This window comes from Mus musculus, chromosome X, assembly GCF_000001635.26.
Source record: "Mus musculus strain C57BL/6J chromosome X, GRCm38.p6 C57BL/6J".
Taxonomy (NCBI): Eukaryota; Metazoa; Chordata; class Mammalia; order Rodentia; family Muridae; genus Mus; species Mus musculus.
This window is the reverse complement of record NC_000086.7, coordinates 104,475,749-104,494,016: the sequence shown is the minus strand read 5'-3', so window position 1 is coordinate 104,494,016 and position 18,268 is coordinate 104,475,749. Positions and strand designations below refer to the sequence as shown.

At 39.4% G+C, this 18,268-nt stretch overlaps 1 protein-coding gene across 1 annotated transcript in view; it reads right to left on the bottom strand.

The window, feature by feature from the left end:
- Uprt (uracil phosphoribosyltransferase) overlaps positions 1-11,214 on the bottom strand; it is a 29,421-nt gene extending 18,207 nt beyond the window's left edge. The window contains exon 1 of the mRNA NM_001081189.3: positions 10,668-11,214. Within this exon, the coding sequence (NP_001074658.1) occupies positions 10,668-11,056 (389 nt within the window). The 5' untranslated portion in view covers positions 11,057-11,214. The remainder of the gene's footprint in view (positions 1-10,667) is intronic.
- Between the last annotated feature and the right edge of the window lie 7,054 nt (positions 11,215-18,268).

The following is an 18,268-nucleotide window of genomic DNA, read 5'->3' as shown; positions in this document are numbered from 1 at the left end:
AATGCACCAGAGACCTGGGAGGTGAGAAACTCGCAGGACTCAAAGGGAGGGATCTTTGATGAAAAGCCCAACAGTAGGGAGAGGGAATTTGTAGAGCCCACCTCCAGCCTGAAGACAGGACATCAAGTGAGGGATGGGGTTGCCATCCCACAGTCACATCTCTGTTCCATAATTGTTCCTGTCTGAAAGAATTACAGGGATGGAAATGGAGAGGAGCCTGAGGAAAAGAAGGTCCAGTGACAGGCCCAAAGTGGGATCCAGCTCAAGGGGGCGTCCCAAGGCCTGGCACTATTAGTGAGGCTACGGAGCGCTCACAAAAAGGGATCTAACATGACTGCCCTCTGAAAGACCCAACACACAGCTGAAGGAGTCAGATGCAGGTATTTGTACCCAACCAATAGACAGAAGCAGCTGACCCCTGTTGTTGAATTAGGGAAGGCTGAAAGAAGCTGAGGAGAAGGGCGACCCTGTAGGAGGATTCAACAATCTTAATCAATCTGGACCCCCGAGATCTCTCAAACACTGGACCACCAAACAGACAGCATACACCAGCTGATATGAGGCCCCCAAAACACATACAGTAGAGGACTGCTGGGTCTCTGTTCAATCAGAGATGATGCACCTAACCCTCAAGAGACTGGAGGCCCCAGGGAGTTTAGAGGTCAGGTGGGGTGGGGGTGGGGGAATTCACATGGAAACCGGGTGGTGTGGGGTATGGAGCAGATGGAAGGTGGATGAGGGGGCAAGAATGGAATATGGAATGTAAAAAAAATTAAAAATAAAATAAAAAAACAAAAACAGGCTTTGTTATGTGTGCTGCTGTTTTCCAATGAAACCAGTGTGTTTCATTTCCATAATTCATCTTCAAAACACGCCTGTCAAGGAAGTGAGAAGGAGAGAGCTATTTAAAAAAATACTGTTCTCACTGGTAGACCTTTGCAAACTTGTCTCAGCAGCCAAAACATACCTTTTCATGAGAGAAGAAAACTCTGAAGTTTCCAGGTTATTTTAGAAGTTTAATGCGTTCCTTTCAATGTTTTTTTTAAGACTTCTTTTTTTTAATTAGGTATTTTCTTCATTTACATTTCCAATGCTATCCCAAAAGTCCCCCATACCCTCCCCCCCCCACCCCCTACCCACCCACTCCCACTTCTTGGCCCTGGCGTTCCCCTGTACTTAGGCATATAAACTTTGCAAGACCAATGGGCCTCTCTTTGCACTGATGGCTGACTAGGCCATCGATGTTTTATATTTATTTTGTTTTATGCATATACATATATGTCTATCGATACACCTTGTACATGCCTGATGCCCAAAGGGAATAGAAGGGGCCAGCTTATCCTCTGGAATTAGAATCACAGATGATTGTGAACTGCCATGTGGATCCTGGGATAAGAAGAGGGTCCTCTGCAAGAGCAGCAAACCACAGAGCCAGCCATCAAGTCTGAAGTTTTCTTAAAGAAATATCCTATGATATATTTTGATAACATCTTTTTTTTTTACACTTCTCAACTGTTACACATCAAGTTATTACAAGAGAAATTGTATCAGGCAAAGTGATCAGAGATATCACCATCTGTTATTTTTACTTTCAATGCCTTTCACACCTTCTCTCCCCCCAAATCAGCTTTAGCTGATAACCTTTGCATAATAAGCACTTTAATCTACATTCTACAAAAGATGTACACTGAGACTATAATAGGAACTGTCTTCTCTTGACAGTTATTTAACCTACAAATGAAATCATCCACTGTTCCAAGTTACTACACTATAAACAATAATTACTATCTTGCCTTTTGTTATTTTAGACAAACTTCAACTCATACTATTTACTTTACATCAACTTAGAAATTAAAGTAAAGCTAGAATACAATAAGGTGATTCCATTTTAAAAATTCCGCAGTGCCTTAACCCTGCTGAAAACAGTTTTATAAAAAACAGAATTTTCTTATCAGATAGATTAAGCTGTTTGAATTTTCTGAATTCTTCCTTTAGATCCAATACTGGTCTGAATCATTTGTTTTACAATGTGTTTTAATGGAAACTAGACTTCAGGTATTATTCACGCTTTGTTTCAAATCATAATTATTCAAGTTGTTTCAAAACCATTAAGAAAATTTTGTCCCACAGAAACAAAGCTTTGTAAAACGCCAACTATCTTCTAATAATAGGCTAAAATAATGTGATGTAAAACTACCATAAAGGAAAATCACATATCCCTAGAGTATTCTTTCTTCTCTTTTCTTTTCTCTCTTTCTTTCTCTCTTTCTTTCTTCCTTCCTTCCTTCCTTCCTTTCTTTCTTTCTTTCTTTCTTTCTTTCTTTCTTTCTTTCTTTCTTTCTTTCTTTCTTTCTTTTTACATCCAGGATGCTGTACCCCTGGCTGTCCTGAAACTACCTGTTTAGATCGGGGTGGCATCAAACTCACAGAGATCACCTGCCTCTGCCTTCAAATGCTGGTATTAAATGTGTGCACAATCATACCCACCTCCTAGATTATTCTAAAATATATCTAAGTAGCGAAATATCACATATTTAAATAAATGGTAACATCAAGACAATCAGAATCCAAAGAATGGAACTGTAATTAATATTAAACTGAGATGCTTTAATTTATACAAACTCCAAACATGTCCAACAATGGAGACATAACTATATTTAGGAATATTTACTTGTCTAAACATTGTCCCCTCGAGTACACATGCCACATACTATAACAAGGTGATGAAACACAAAGGCAGCCATGTAAAAATGCAATTTTCACATGGAAACAACATTCATATCAGAAAGCAAATTTTCATTTTAACAGGGAGTATCTAAACACAAATCTTCCCTATTTGTTCAGTAAGACTCTCTAGACAGCATTTTTAAATCTCCAAAGAGCCAGGTATGGTAGTATACCTGCAGTCGCAGCGCTCAGAAGGCTGACACTGGAGGATCAAAAATTTGAGTTCATCCCGAGCTACATAGTGAGTTTGAGGTAATCCTATCATCAAAAAAAAAAAAAAAAAAATCAGTTGTCTTAGATACTGTTCTATTACAATAAAAGAGACACCATGAACAAGGCAATTTATAAAAGCTGTTTAGCTGGAAGTTTGCTTATGATTTCAGAGGGTTAGTCCATGACCATCATGTCTGGGAGCATAGAGCCAAGCAGGCAAGCATGGTGTTGGAGCAGTAGCTGAGAGCTAGCTTCTGATCCAAAAGGGGCAAGCAGAGTGATTCTGGGCTTGACATGGGCTTTTGTAATGTTAAAGCCCACCTCCTCCAAAAGGCCACAACACCTCCAACAACACCTCACCTCCTAATCCTTCCTAAACAGTCCACCAACTGGTAACCAAACATTCAAATATATAAACAGAGGAGGGCCGTTCTCATTCAAGCCACCACAGAAAGATGACACGTGCCTATAAATCTAACTACCAGGAAGAATCAGGCAGGAGGATGTGTTGTAGCGGTTTTCTCTAAAATTAAAACCTTCCATTTTGGAAGAAACCTTGTTAAGATACAAGATGTAAAAGGGATAGTGAAACAACAGTATGTTATTAAGGAAAATGGAAAACTCCATCCTGCAGAGAAGGTAGTTAAGCTCAGAAATAAACAACTCAATAGCTTCAGGAAATTCCTGAAATTACCCAAATAAACTCGCTCCTCCCTCTCCAAGCATATAGAAGCTATAAAATCAGCCAAGACTCACACTCGACCAGCTGGGCTGCCTAGAAGAGGCTTAGGCAAATTCAACTACCTGGAAAGGGTACTCCCCAACATTTATTGAGATGCCTGCAGGCTGTGCTGTATGCTCCGTGTTCCCAGCTTTTGTAAGCTGTCACCCACACTGGGATGGGTTTTGGTGATGCAGTCATCTCTGTTCTTCTAAGTAACCCCAATAAAATTATCGACTCACAAGATGGACTTTGGTAGTTTTCTTGGGTTCCCTATCTAGGGCGAGTAGATGTTTGTTCACCCAAGTATATTGTTACACCACAGAGAATAAGTTAAACCCAGGAGTTTCAGGCCAGTCTAGGCTACATAGCAAGACCCTATCTCAAAATAAAATACAAATAGCAAATCAATCTAATGTTCTTCCTGAAGATGCAGGTGATTTTATGATACAGCTTGTAAAGAGTAAGCCACTAAGGTTATTACATGCAACACTCCCTTTTGCTGGGTGTGGTGATGCAAACCTGTGATATCAGCACTCAGGAGGATTAGGCCAGTAGATCACAAAGTTCATAGACAGCCTGGCATCCCTAACAAATTCAAGGCCAGCCTGGGCTATGTAGTATGACTCCATTCTGAAAAAAAAAAATCCTTTCCAAAAGCAATTAAAAGCAAACTCTCCTAAGGCAAAACTCAGAAAATTTTAACTAAAATCACATCCTAGGAACACTGAATTGGATGTCATTTCCAAAATTTAAATATGTCACTCTTCATCCTGGAAGATTATACAGATTGTTTGTGACATTTGGAAAAGGGAAATTGGGGTGAGCATTCAGCAAATAAAAATACAGGATATATAGTTAAATCTGAATTTCAGAAATCCCATGCAATATTTTAAGTTACACTTATATAAAAAAATGTTATTGTTTACTTGAATTCAAATGTAGCTGGGCATCATGTGTTTTACCTGCTAAGAACAGAAATAATTCAATGGACTTTCAAAGCAAGAATATGAAAATAAAGAGTGTAATGGCCCAGATTTAATACTTTGTTTGTTCGTTAAACCAATGGGTAAAAGGGAAGTGAAACCTAAAAGCAGCTCTGTCGGGTTCAATCAAAAGGTAGGCTTCACTTCAAGCTACGGTTTAGTGTATCTCTCAAAGTATAATTTCTACCTCTATAATTTTGTGATCTCTAAAATCAAGAACAGCCCCAAGGTTTGCTGTAGCATACAGATGGTTTACAACTGATTTTACTCTTCCCATTGCCTTCGAAAAACAACCCCCTAACAACATACTTAAAACCAATCTAACTTAATGGTAAAAAAAAAAAAAAAAAAAAAAAAAAAAAAAGCTTTTTCTACCTGCCAGGTGCAAGTCAGCAAAGTCACAGCTTGTTAGCACCTCTTAATAAGCTCATAAAATAGAGTTCCATGCATTGTCTACTTGCATCTCCAAACAGAGTTCAAAATAAATGTCAAAAAGTGGGTAGAAAAACAAGAGATGTCATTTTCACCTGCTTGAGTCCAACGTAACGGGTGAGACATTACTAGGATAGCCCCAACACATAGTACATCAGACATTTGTGCTACTTAAAGATGGGGCTTCCTATTGTACACCCAGTAAAAAATACATATGGGGAATATACTAAAACAAAAAGCATGTCCATGTTTTAAACAATTTGCAAATTATATTTCCCCTATGGTAAGCATTCTGGTTTCATATAAATTGAAATGATACATTCTGAGATTCCTCTAGTCTCGGAGTGAGGCTAGTCCTTTAAGTACTTCTAGTTCCCATATACATCCCTGAATCACTCTATACTGCAAGTCTGAAGGCAAGCCAGTCATTAAACTGGGAGTCGGGACATTTTTCCAGAGGCAGTGGTCTCACCTGAGCACAGTGTGTGATCCTGTGTGCTGTTTGTAATACTGCAAATACGTTCCACCCAACACTACACAAGCAACCTCTAAGGATGGGAGCCAGGAAGTTGGTTTTTTAAAAAGCCTTCACTATCAATTCTAATGCACAGCTTGGACTAAGAACATTATATTACTTAGATGACTCAACATATTAGGCAACACTCATACTAGGGTTACACAGGACTTTCATCCATCCTGAGGTTAAATGTCTCCTCTCCAGATGACTCACAACTAGTCACAAGGCGAGTTCTTTGGTGCTATTTTATGGACTGAAAAACTCTTAAGATAATTGCTCAGCTTCTATCCAAACGGCCTACAGAAGCCATGCCAAAGCTTGTCCTAGGGCAAGCATACAGACAGAATATACTCAACTGTCCATAATACAGCTTGACTCTAATATTTCAGAAGACAACCCCCCATGCACACACACACACACACTGGAACCAGGATGATGATTTTTAAAATTCACTTCATTGCCTTACATATGAGGTCATGAACCATATTCATGGGGGAAAATACATTACACTCAGAGTCTACTGGATTTATTATTCAGGAAGAGAGGGGTGTATAGTTTAATCCATTTCAACAGCAACAAAAGAGAAGCTACAAGAAAATGAAGGAGTCATTTCTTTTTTGTCATTTGCCAGTGACCCATGTATGTGTAGCTGAGTAAATTACCCACTCCATTCAGTGTTTAGATTACTGCACTCTCAAAGAGAGAAAATCATTTCCTTGAAATTCAATAATACAGCCAACATATTACGTTTCAAATATTGTACACTTCAAAAATAAAGTCATTTTAAATCAGTACAATGTTCTCAATCTTGCTTGTTTTATAGATATACAACAACTTACAGTCCTGTTTGATCACCCCATTTCTCCATGCCAGAGTCAATTCATAAGGCAATCCCTTTACTAGATAGATTCCAAGAACCAGGAACAATAACAGAAACAACATATACTCCAAACACTTCTATTATTAGAGACCTCTATAATATATGTACATGCTGTTCTATCAAAACAGAGAAAAGCATATGCCTCAAAGAGGACCAACTATGATACCCTCCATAACTAGACCTACATGAATAGAACTCTGCTTACAACAGACAATCTGTCAGCTCCTACAGTACCTGAAACGGGTCTTCTTTGCATAAAGGTAAGACAATTTAAGGAAGAAAAGAAGAAAGCAAGGAAAGAAGAGAAAGCTTCTCTTAACAAATTATGCTGCTTAAGGAAAACAAAACTGAAAAAAAAAAGCAAGCCAAAAAAATATTGTCTCCATCCTGAATAAGCATCACCTCATTAGGAAAAATTACAGAGCTGGATACAAATTCTGTAGGCTCTCTCAGTCTTTTTATTTGTTTTGAGAGGTCTTGCTCGGTCGTTCTGACTGGCCGTTTCTTTCCTCATTAACCACCACAGACTAACCTCAAACTCACAGCCATCCTTCTCACCCCACCTCCTGAATGCTGGTATTAGCAGCAGGAACCACAAGAGCTGGATTTGGTATTGATTTTCAAATTAAGAATTTGAATTTCCTGTGCAAACAAATTGCTTATACTGGGTGTCAGTAAAAGGCATGCATAATTTCCAAAGTGAAGAATTTGACAGTTTATACCAGTGTTCATGAATATAATCTTGTTTTAACCTCAGGAAAGAGCTCCAAGAGGCTGTACCAACATCCTTACTTTATAAATTATAAAGCAGAAAGACAAAGACATTAAATATCTTGTCTAAGATCCCTTCACACAGGACTCTGCTGTCTCTTCCTTCAAACAGAAAAAAAAAAAAAGGATTCTACTTATTCTCACATTGCTCTATAATCCAAGCTTTTCTGAATAATGAAATATAATCAAGACATACAGATACTATCATATATAAATCCTAAATGTCACAGTCTCTCCAAACTCTGTATTAATGTTTTTTAACCTTTACATAACGACCCTTTATGAAATCTAATGATAACTGAAGATCTTCACCCCTGCAAAGGCATATAAGCAAATATTCGCGGCAGCCTTATTCATAATAACTAAAGAGCAAAAAATACCCAAATATTCATTAGCCATTGGATGTATTAATAAACTGCAGCAAATCTATATAATAAATTATCATTCAGCCACACAAAGGAGTGAATTCTGAAAACATCACACTAAAAGAAACTGGCCAAAACAGCAACAATCACACAATCTTATTCATATGTGAAGTCTTGAAAAGTTGTTCTCAGGGTTTGACAGTAAAATGGATTTAACCACAGGCTGGGGAGAAGAGGGGAGGAGAAGGAGGTAGAAAGGTTGATCAAGGAGTACTGACTTAAAGTTAGATAGGAGCAAGAAGCTTTGTTATACTATTGCATAGTAGGTTAACTACAGATACTGTGTTACACATTTCAAAAATCGAGAAGAAAGTATTTAGAAAGCCTTTACCATAAAGAATTAACAAGTGCTTAGAGAAAGAAATTTATTTAACCCGATTTAATCATTATGTGATACTCCATTGATGTGTTTTTCTATTGGTTAAATAAATGTAAGAGCTAGGGAAATGGCTCAGTTAGTGAACTGCTTGCATGCAGGCATAAGAACTTGAGTTCCGGTTCCCAGCACCTACCCACATAAAAGGCTGGGTTGATGCACATCTTTAATCCTAGCTCTGAGGAGACAGAAATGGAAAGATGCTTGAAGTTTGTTAGCCAACTAGTCTTACTGAATTGGTGTGCTCTAGGTTCAATAAGAGACCCTGTCTCAACAAAAGAGATGGCAGTTATCAAATCAAGGCTGCTATGTTCAAAAGGCAGTAGTAGATGCATGCATGTGAGAGTGTACAGGTGTATAGTGATGGGGGAGATATCAGATGTCTATTTCGCTCTATATTCCACACACATACGTACATGCATGAATACTTATACCCACACAAACATGAACACATACATATACCACAAACACACAGAAAAAATATCCAGAATAGGCAAACTAATGGAACTCTAAAGTAAACTAATTTTTGCCTAGGGCTTGAGGGGGTGTTAGGTAAATGTGGACTGACTACCTGTGAGGTCTCTTGTTGAGGGGATGACTATGTTCTAAAAGTGACTGTGGTAGGTGAAGAACATACAGAAAACCATTAAATTATACTTTAAAATGTCTCAATTGTATATGAAAGTTCTGTCTCAATAAAAATGTTCTTTTATTTGCAGTGCTTGGAATCAAATCCAAGGTCTTATGTCTATAATGCAAGAATCCCTCCAACAAAGATATTTTTTAAATAACCATTACCATGGACAAATAAAATTTACTAGAAATTCACTGAGACCCCAAAATTCATCTACAAGTGTAATAGATCCAAGAACCAAAGTTAGTCAATTCCAAGAATTATCAAATTTTCTTTATTTCACAGATGTCTTACTTCAGTTGTCCCAACAACTACCAAAACTATGCCTCATCTTTTTTAAGCCTCTATGCCATTAGATCATGTGATCATAGTTTTCAATACTGATTCTTTATAAGCAAATAGTACAGTTTCATAAATATAAGCTTAAGAGCTAGGTCCAGGCATAGCAGTGCACCCCGCATAACTCAAGCATTCAGGAAGCTAAGGCAGGAGGGTCAAACACTTCAGGCCAGACCGGGCTATACAGTAAAACTCCACAAAAGGTAGAAATAACCTTTAATGATGGAGCTCTATTACTTGCAATGAATAGCTGTAAACCTAATAAGCAAGGTCCATACACAAGTAATAATATTTAAAATAGAAAGGAAACCTTCCATTTAAAAAACGGTCAGGGAAAATCAGCCAGGAAGAATGAGTTTAGCCTTGAAAAAACAGGAGTTGACCATTAATAAAAAGGGATGTGGGGAATTCTAAATGAAAGCAGAAACAAGGAACCAAAGGGGGCTAAGCATGCCCAAATTGGTTCCAAATGAAGGCTGCTGAGATGGCAGTTATCAAATCAAGGCTGCTATGTTCAAAAGGCAGTTGTAGATGCATGCATGTGAGAGTCAGGAAAACTGCAGTACGGAAGCACTGGAGCCCACTACAAGAGTATGAAGAAACGGTTGCCAAATCGTATTTATTTTAGGGCATTTTTAAATGTCAAGACATGCTAGAAATACAGTGGTCTTAAATGAGCCGTAGCTGCTCATTTAAAGCTGCCAATAGGAGCCAGGTATGGTCTCAGGTCCAGTAGTTCCACCTACTTGGGAGGTTGACTTGTGCCTTGGAGTTTGAGGCCAAAGTTTGAGCAGCAATTTAGGAAAACCCTGTCTGATTAAAAAGAAGAAAAGAAGAGACAAGAGAAGGGAAGGGAAGGGAAGGGAAGGGAAGGGAAGGGAAGGGAAGGGAAGGGAAGGGAAGGGAAGGGAAGGGAAAAGAAAGAGAAAGAAAAAAAGGAAAGATGGCAGCTATATTTCACTGTGGTACATAGCTATCCAAGAAAATCCATATTCCAAAATATTTTAACTTTTCAAGTTCTTGCTATACTGATTTGTGGGATTAGGAGGATCCAACTTGTTCTTAGGTTACCTTTGCTGTTAACTACATTCTGTAAGTTTTCAGTAAAACTGTCTTGATAAGAGTGGAATCATAAACTTTCTGGCAACCAGGTAAAGCTGAACTCCCAATCAGTAAACAAAATGGCAAACTGCAGGAGCAAATGCTGTTGAGTCAGAGGGCTGGCGGAGCACATCATTTCCCTTGAAATTGCTTTAGTTTTGTGAGCTTGGGCTGTCGGGGTGTTAATAACCACAGGCAGTAACCATTCCTGGGTTATACATTTACCACGTGGTCGGGAACTGAGCAGATGGCATAGGGGTGTGTACCTGCCTGGCACAGTAGAGGATTGGTCATGTTTAAGACAGACAAAGAGGCCGGAAGAGGCTGAAGGCTACCTAAAAGGTTTCCTTCCTAAACAAAGCAATGTTAACCGCAGCAACTAAGAAGGGGCCACAGAAGTGTCTCACTGACTCCCTCCCTACTCACAGGCCAAAGAAAGAGGCCTGGCTCTAATCCCCAAAGACCAGTGTGCCAAATGCAAACAGAAGCTTTTTACTTTCACCCTGCAGCCCTCCGCTCCCTTTTCCCTTCCGCTCTAAGCTTACTTGTCCCGGATGATAGTCTGAAGCTCCCGGATCTGATCATTCATAGGCAGCAACTTAAGCTGAGCCCCAATCTGTCGGGAGAGTTCACAGTCCCCTAGCAGGGAGTCGCCGCCGACAGGTGCATCGTAGTTGCCACTGTCACTACTGTCACTGTGGTTCTCAGAGTGAAGATTAGTGCTGCAGCAGGCCGGAGAGTCCCGCTCCGAAAGCACGCTAGAATGGGCGTGCCCAGGGAGGAGAGTCAGCTTAGCCATAGCAGCGTTATTTTCCTCTGCATGATCCAGGACCCGGTCCTCGGCTAGCAGATGCTCGGGACTTGGGCTAGAAGTAGAGTTTACTTGCCGATTGTGACAGGGCATGGAGTCCGGACGCTGTAACTCCGAGGCCATACACGGGGCCCCCGAGCTATCCCCGCTGCTATCAAACCCTAGGGATAAAGGGCAAGAAGAAAAGGATGCGGACACGTGCGTCCTCCTGGCCCCTGGCTCCTCCAAATCTCTAACCCTGGCTGCCCTCTCACCCCTAGGCCTCTACGGTCCTTTCGCACGCTTTGCCCATACCCGCCCACACCAGACGCACTGCCGGCTTAGACACCTTATTGGCCCATCTCTCTGCCAGTCTACAGCATGCTGGTTTGTTAACTCTTTTAAGTCTTTCCTGCTTGAGAGATTATCACAGTTGCTTGGCAGAGGTGGCTAAACCAGAGATATCCCTGGTTGCTGAGTCCTCAGAAAACCCCTAGGACTTCTTGCAATCAGAACTTTGGTAGAGCCAAGAAAAGATACGGGTGGATTACACATGTAAGGCACTGTTTTCTAACTTTCTGTCTTGGCAAAGAAAACATACTTGGGTAGTTGGCTGCATCTTCAAGCTAATGGCTTATCTGTGTAACAGAAGAAGCAAAGTAAGAACAGCTAGCAGGCTGGCCTTTCTAGACTCTTCTACAAGATGTCATTTCGTGTGTGTGTGTGTGTGTGTGTGTGTGTGTGTGTGTGTGTGTGTGTGTGTTTGTGTGTGTGTGTATACAAATGTAAGGAATTTATTGAGCTTTCTGAATTTAAGATGACAAACAACAGCTTTTTTTTTCTTTCTGTATTGTTTTATTTTTATTAAGGCTTTTTTGTTTTGTTTTGTTTTGTTTTTTGTTTTTTGAGACAGGGTTTCTCTGTATCGCCCTGGCTGTCCTGGAACTCACTCTGTAGACCAGGTTGGCCTCGAACTCAGAAATCCGACTGCCTCTGCCTCCCGAGTGGGATTAAAGGCGTGTGCCACCACACCCGGCTTATTAAGGCTTTTTTATTAGATATTTTCTTCATTTACATTTCAAATGCTATCCCCAAAGTCCCCTATACCCTCCCCTTGCCCTGCTCCCCAACCCACCCACACCTGCTTCCTGGCCCTGGTATTCCCCTGTACTGGCAAGATGCCATTTCTTAAGTACGCTTGACCACTAAAATTTTTCTTACTGATACTGGTTGGGCACTGAATTGCACATGTTACTATGGCATAATTTTCATTACACTGTTTGTTCTCCCAAACAATACTTGGAAGGATGGCTTTTAAAAATGTTTAGGTACCCACCAAGAAAGTCTAGAATAATAATTTGCAAATGTCCATTGTATCAGAAAAATTGTAGAGCTTGTTACGATGCAGAGTTTTAACTTGACATGAAGGCACACATCTGTAATCCCCACACTTTGAAGGCTGACATGGAAGGATCAAGAGTTCAAAGCTAGCCTGAGTTATAAAGCAAGCTCTAGTCTCAAAAATAATTAAAATAAGCAATATTTGTTTGTGTCCTACTTCCAAGTCTATACATCACTATTTATCATTATAGTGTAGACATTTTAATGTCACTGCACAATCCCCACACTTTCGAAAGGTTGTACAGTCTTTTCACTTAACACATAATGCAAATTAAAGGGTCTCTGGGCTTAAAACTTGTATCTGTTAACTTCAAGTAGGCCAGAACAAATGTCTGTTTTGTCAATGAATACTCTTGAGGAATCCAATGAAGCCCAGTATTGTATCATGACCAAAGATAACCCAGCTCCAAAACTGTCCATTGTTTCATCATCCTGTGACCCTGTTTTCAATGCCATAGAACAATAAATTGAAACAGCACAAATGTCAGTCTGTCTTCTGTATTCGTATACTTTCTTTTTTTGTTTTTGTTTGTTTTGTTGTTGTTGTTGTTGTTGTTGTTTTGGTTTTTTTGAGACAGGGTTTCTGTGTAGCCCTGGCTATCCTGGAACTCACTTTGTAGACCAGGCTGGCCTCGAACTCAGAAATCTGCCTGCCTCTGCCTCCCAAGTGCTGGGATTAAAGGCATGCGCCACCACGCCCGGTTGTATACTTTCTTATATTAACCAATAAGCATTAGCTGGTTTATATTTTAGGTTCAGAAAAGATAAAAATTTACTAATGACTAATCAGAATAACACATTTAGTGTTGTGTTTTATAATTTATAAAGAAGTTATGAAGCATTCTCTTATTTGAAAAGTCAAGGTGGGAAAAAGCCAGGCATGGTAGCATATGCCTATAATCCCAGCACTCAAGGTGTTGTGAAAGAAGATCACCAAGGTTAGTCTGGGATAGACACACACACACACACACATACACACAGATACTCGTGTAAGAACCCTGTCATACAAAATCAAAATCAAATAGTTGTCCAAGATTGATTGTACATCCCAAAAGGATTAAAGCTAACACAGAAACCCGTCTTTCAAGTCTAAATCTCACCTTTACCCATACCTAAAGATATATGAAATCATTCAGTTAATGAAATACCGATTTCATCTTTTCTATTTGCCAGGGTGTCAAAACAGATACAAAGTAAAATAAGTGAATGTCTTGAAATTTTGAAATGGTGGTGGCCAGCCTGGATCTTTGGAAAGCAGGGATAATGTTACTCAGCACCAACCCTTTGTCATAGATGACAACAGGAGCGTTATCTCATATCAGCCCGGCTTTCCTGTTTATCAATTTCTGCTCTAGGTAGAAAGCCGTATAAAATAAAAGCTGGAAGATTCCCCTGTAGTGATTGATATGGTTCCATCATGGGTAGTTTGTTGTTTGTTTTAAATCAGTCTATTTTCTCTTTGTTGCTAAGATGTATTTAAGAGAAAACACATTTTCTAAAGCCAATAATATGAGAATAAATTTTTACCTGTGATGGATTGAAGTCCAGGCATTAACTTAGACTGTTACATTTCGAGAGGTTCAAGCTCTGAACATTGGAGTCCTTCACATGCAACAGTATAGTGACTATTCAGAACACTTTCATATCTCATTTGATATGGTAAAACAGTTAGGCCCAGTATAATTCTTGTTTTACATTTAATAAAATTCAGATTTAGGAGTTTAATTTAAAGTGACAACTGAGTATTAGTAAAGTTGAGAGAAATCAAAACTCTATTTTCTTTTCTTTAAGTATCTTACTTAAACTTTCTAATGTCTTGGGCTATGATCTATCTTCTTATATTCATTTTACAAGAAAATGAAGATAGAAATTAATTCACTTGACAATGTCATGTAAGCTATACATGCAGAAATAAGCATTGAAAAGTAAATTTAAGAAACTTAATCACACACACACACACTTGTATTATGTAACTGAATTAAGTACTCTGGATATAATCTTGTATTTCTACTTATGCCTGGCTGACCCATAGTGGTCCACTTCTGTAATCCTAGTGCTTGGTAGATAGAGATGAGAGGATCTAGAGTTACATGACAGCCTGTCTCTAAAAAAGAAATAAATACTTAATCCTCTCCTGAACTCTTTGCTTATTCCTTTGCCTTGATTTCAGTAGTATTTAAGCCACTTCACTATAATTTTAATTTGTTATAAATAAAAATATATTATTTAAGAGGAAAGCCAATGAATGGGCACTATGATATACTTTTTTTCCTAAATGAATATCTGTGCCATCATTTAGGTATATTCCTTACCTTGGTTTTGTTTTGTTCCATTTTATTTTATTTTATTTTATTTTATTTTATTTTATTTTATTGTGACAAAGACTTGCCATGTAGCCCAGATGTAATTCCAGCCCTCAGGAGGCTGGAATAAGAGGACAGAGTGTTTGAGAGCAGCCTGAGCACTAAGTGAGTTCTAGCCTAGCCTGGGCTATGTAACAAGACCCTGCCTTAACACTTCTATACCCTAAAAGGATGTAGTCTGTAGCAAGGCTATATCAAGGCTACAGTATAATATGAGCGACAGTCACCATGCTGCACATTAGATCCCAGAATTCATTCATTTTCTACCTAAAAGTTTGTACACTTTGTCCTAATTTGTGTTCTATTGCTGTAATTAAACACTGTGCCTGAAAGCAACTTGGGAAGGAGAAGGTTTATTTGGTTTACTCATCCTAATCATGGGCCATCACGAAGGGAAGTGAGAGCAGAAACTCCCATAGGAACTGAAGTCAGAAACTGAAGCACAGACCATGGAGACACGCCGCTTCCTAGCTTGCAATTTCTGGTTTTCTAAACTGGCTTTAAAAAACAACAACAAGACATTTTTAAAAATTTTTTTTCACCTTATTTTATGTGTGAGTGGTTTGCCTACATGTTTGTAGATGAACCATGTACATGCTTGCTGCCCATTGAAGTCAGAAGAAAGCCACTGGATCCCCTGGAACCAGAGTTACAGATGGTTGGAAATCACTTTGTGGTTGCTGGTCATGGAACCAAGGTCTCCCGCAAAAGTAGCAAACACTTCATTGCTGAGCCATCTGCCTAGCTGCCACCCCGACACACACCTTTTGCTTTTTAGTGCAACCCAACCTTACCTGCTCAGGGGTGGCACTGCCCAGAGTGGGTTGGGCCATCCCACATGAATCATCCCACAAGAAAATGCCTCACAGAATTCCTCATGACGTTTAAGAAACACTAAATAGTAGTATTTCCTATCAAACACTGTAAAACTTGTGTTTATGAGAAAGCATTCAAATCTTTCAATCTCCCACCTTGTAAGACTTTCATGCAAATGTTTCTATCCCACCGCACTTGGTAAACCCTTTGTTTGCACAAAGGCACGACTGCATTCCAGGGTCTTGATGGCTCTGAGCAGGAATTCCTTTCCCTTTTCCTTCATTTCCTTTGTGGACTCTTAAAACTAACTAATCTTGAAAGGTTGGGAGGTCAGATCCCAGCAGCTGGGGGAAAGACACAGTCATGACCACCTAAGTCTGAAAAAAGCCAAGTGCACTTCCTGTTTTTGTGTTCACTCTGTCATGCACATACACCTTTTTGGTTAAGAGTAAAGTTGACCTTATTCAGAGACTTCATTTGGATGGTGATCTGCTTTTGTGCAGCGTCAAACTTGTTTCTAACTGATGTTTTCTCTTTCTGTATGATTCTAGCTTATGTCAAGTTGAAAAATAAAAATTAAAAAAAAAAAAACAAAAACAACTAACCAGCACACCCTTTGACCAGTACTTCCTCATTCCCACATCCCACCAGCCCCGGCAATCACCATTTCTACTCTCTAATTCATTATTTTTTATTTCAGCACTATGTCCAGTGTTTGTCTTTCTGTGTCTGCACCATTTCATTTAAAATAATATCCTCCAAGCTAACTGATTTTTACAGGATTTCAAAAACTGTAATGTCTTTTTAAATATATATTGCTTAACCCTTGGAAGTTAGCTTACTTGCTGAGTACAAAGCCTTGCTTAGAGATAGATCCTAAATAGTCCCCCAGGAAGTGTGGGGGGCAGTATATGCAGATCTCATATAAAAGAGCACAGATTATATGTATAAAAGAAAGCAGGTAAAATTGACATGCTAAGAACTGAGGTCTTAGCATTCCAAGCTTATGGCTTCTGGTTAGTTCCCTCACTTCTTGACACCTTAATCATTAATAAAGTGTTTATTTAAAAATCAAAGAGAAAGAGAGCATAATCCTTTTGAACTCTGTCAGAGGCTTTACAGTGAGGAGCAAGGCATGGAATGAGATATATGGAACATGAAAACTATGAAAATGTTCGTACAAGTGAATGGAGCGCGGGGAAGTGAGATGCAAAGAAAGACAAGTGGGATGGATACTGCCATCCATATCTTCTATGAAGAACTTTAATACTAATCCCTTTGCTGTCTGGAATGTTACCTTTCAAGACATGCAACTAATTCCCTCCCTAAGAACTATCCCAGGCTGAGTCTGAGAGATCTGCCCTATTCAGTGTTTTCTTCCACAGGGCAGACTGCATCCTCTGTGAATACAGACAGACTCATGATCTTCTGTGATGGTTAGTTGCAGTTGTCAATAGGGTTGGATTAATGGGCATGGCACCCGAGACATGTGTGTCTACAAGAGCTTTGCCAGAAAGAATTAACTGAGGAGGTGAAGCCCGACCCTGAATGTGAAAAGGTACTATTCCCAGGGGTGTGGTTCAGATTGAACACATAAAGCAAAGAGGGAAGTCAGCCTTCTGCCACTCCACTACTCCTTTCCCTCTTTCTAGAGCTGCTGAAATGTGAGCAAGCAATTTCCCAGTGCACACAGATTAGCTACTCTGCTGCCATGCCATCTCCACCTTAATAGGCTATATTCCCTGAACCCAGAGCCAAAAATAAGTTTTGTTCTCAGAAATTGCTTAAGAGCATTTGCTGTTCTTATAAAAGACCTGGGTTTGACTCTCCACAACCCACATGGCAGCTCACAACTCTCTGTGACTCCAGTTCTAGGGGACCCTAGGCCCACTTCCGGCTTCCATGGGGACTGCATTCACATGGTGCACAAATACACATGTAGGCAGAACACCCATACACATCCAATAAAATTAAATGGCTAAAACAGAAATTGCTTCTAGGAAGATATTTAGTTGCAGCAACAAAAACCAGAGCTAATTTACCTTGACTTGATTTGAAGTGGCCAATCGAAACCCAGACCTTTTCATTTGTTGCAGCTTTCATTCTCTTTCTCTCATTTTTATTTTGTTTTTGTTTTTATCTGCCCATTCCAGAACTTATTATATGGACCAAGCTGGCCTCAAATTCAGGGAGCCTCCCGCCTCTGCCTAGCGGGCAGTCTGGAGGATTAAAGGACTGTACCACCAAGCAGGGCTCAAAAATACTTTTTTATTCTGTGGCAGATATTCTTAACAGCACTCCCCAAATAAATTTCCCTCATTCAAACCTCTACTTTTGAGCCTGCTTCTGAGTTATTCAATCAGTGGCAGAAAGAAACATTATTTCAGGTAACCTCATATCAAAGTACCTGCATGAACTTGATTCAAGCTGTCAAATGAAAATCAAAAGAGATCATGCTGCAGTTGATTGAACGTCTACTTTGGAAAATGCAATATCAGACCTCCTGATCAGTGAGCTGGATTGACAAGATCAATTAAGTGTGTTTCAGCTTTGATTGTTCAACTGGAACTATAAGAATAAGAACTAATATGTACCTGATTACACCTGTACCTTAATTGTGCTGAGATGAAAGGCCCTTGGTAAGTATGGCATCATGTATTATATAGGAGTTCTGCCTTAGTCACAGTTTTAGTCTTCTCAATTTTACTTCTTCCCAATAAACCACAAGATCTTTGGAAAGAAAGAATCACTGATCTCTTACTATGTTTACTTATAA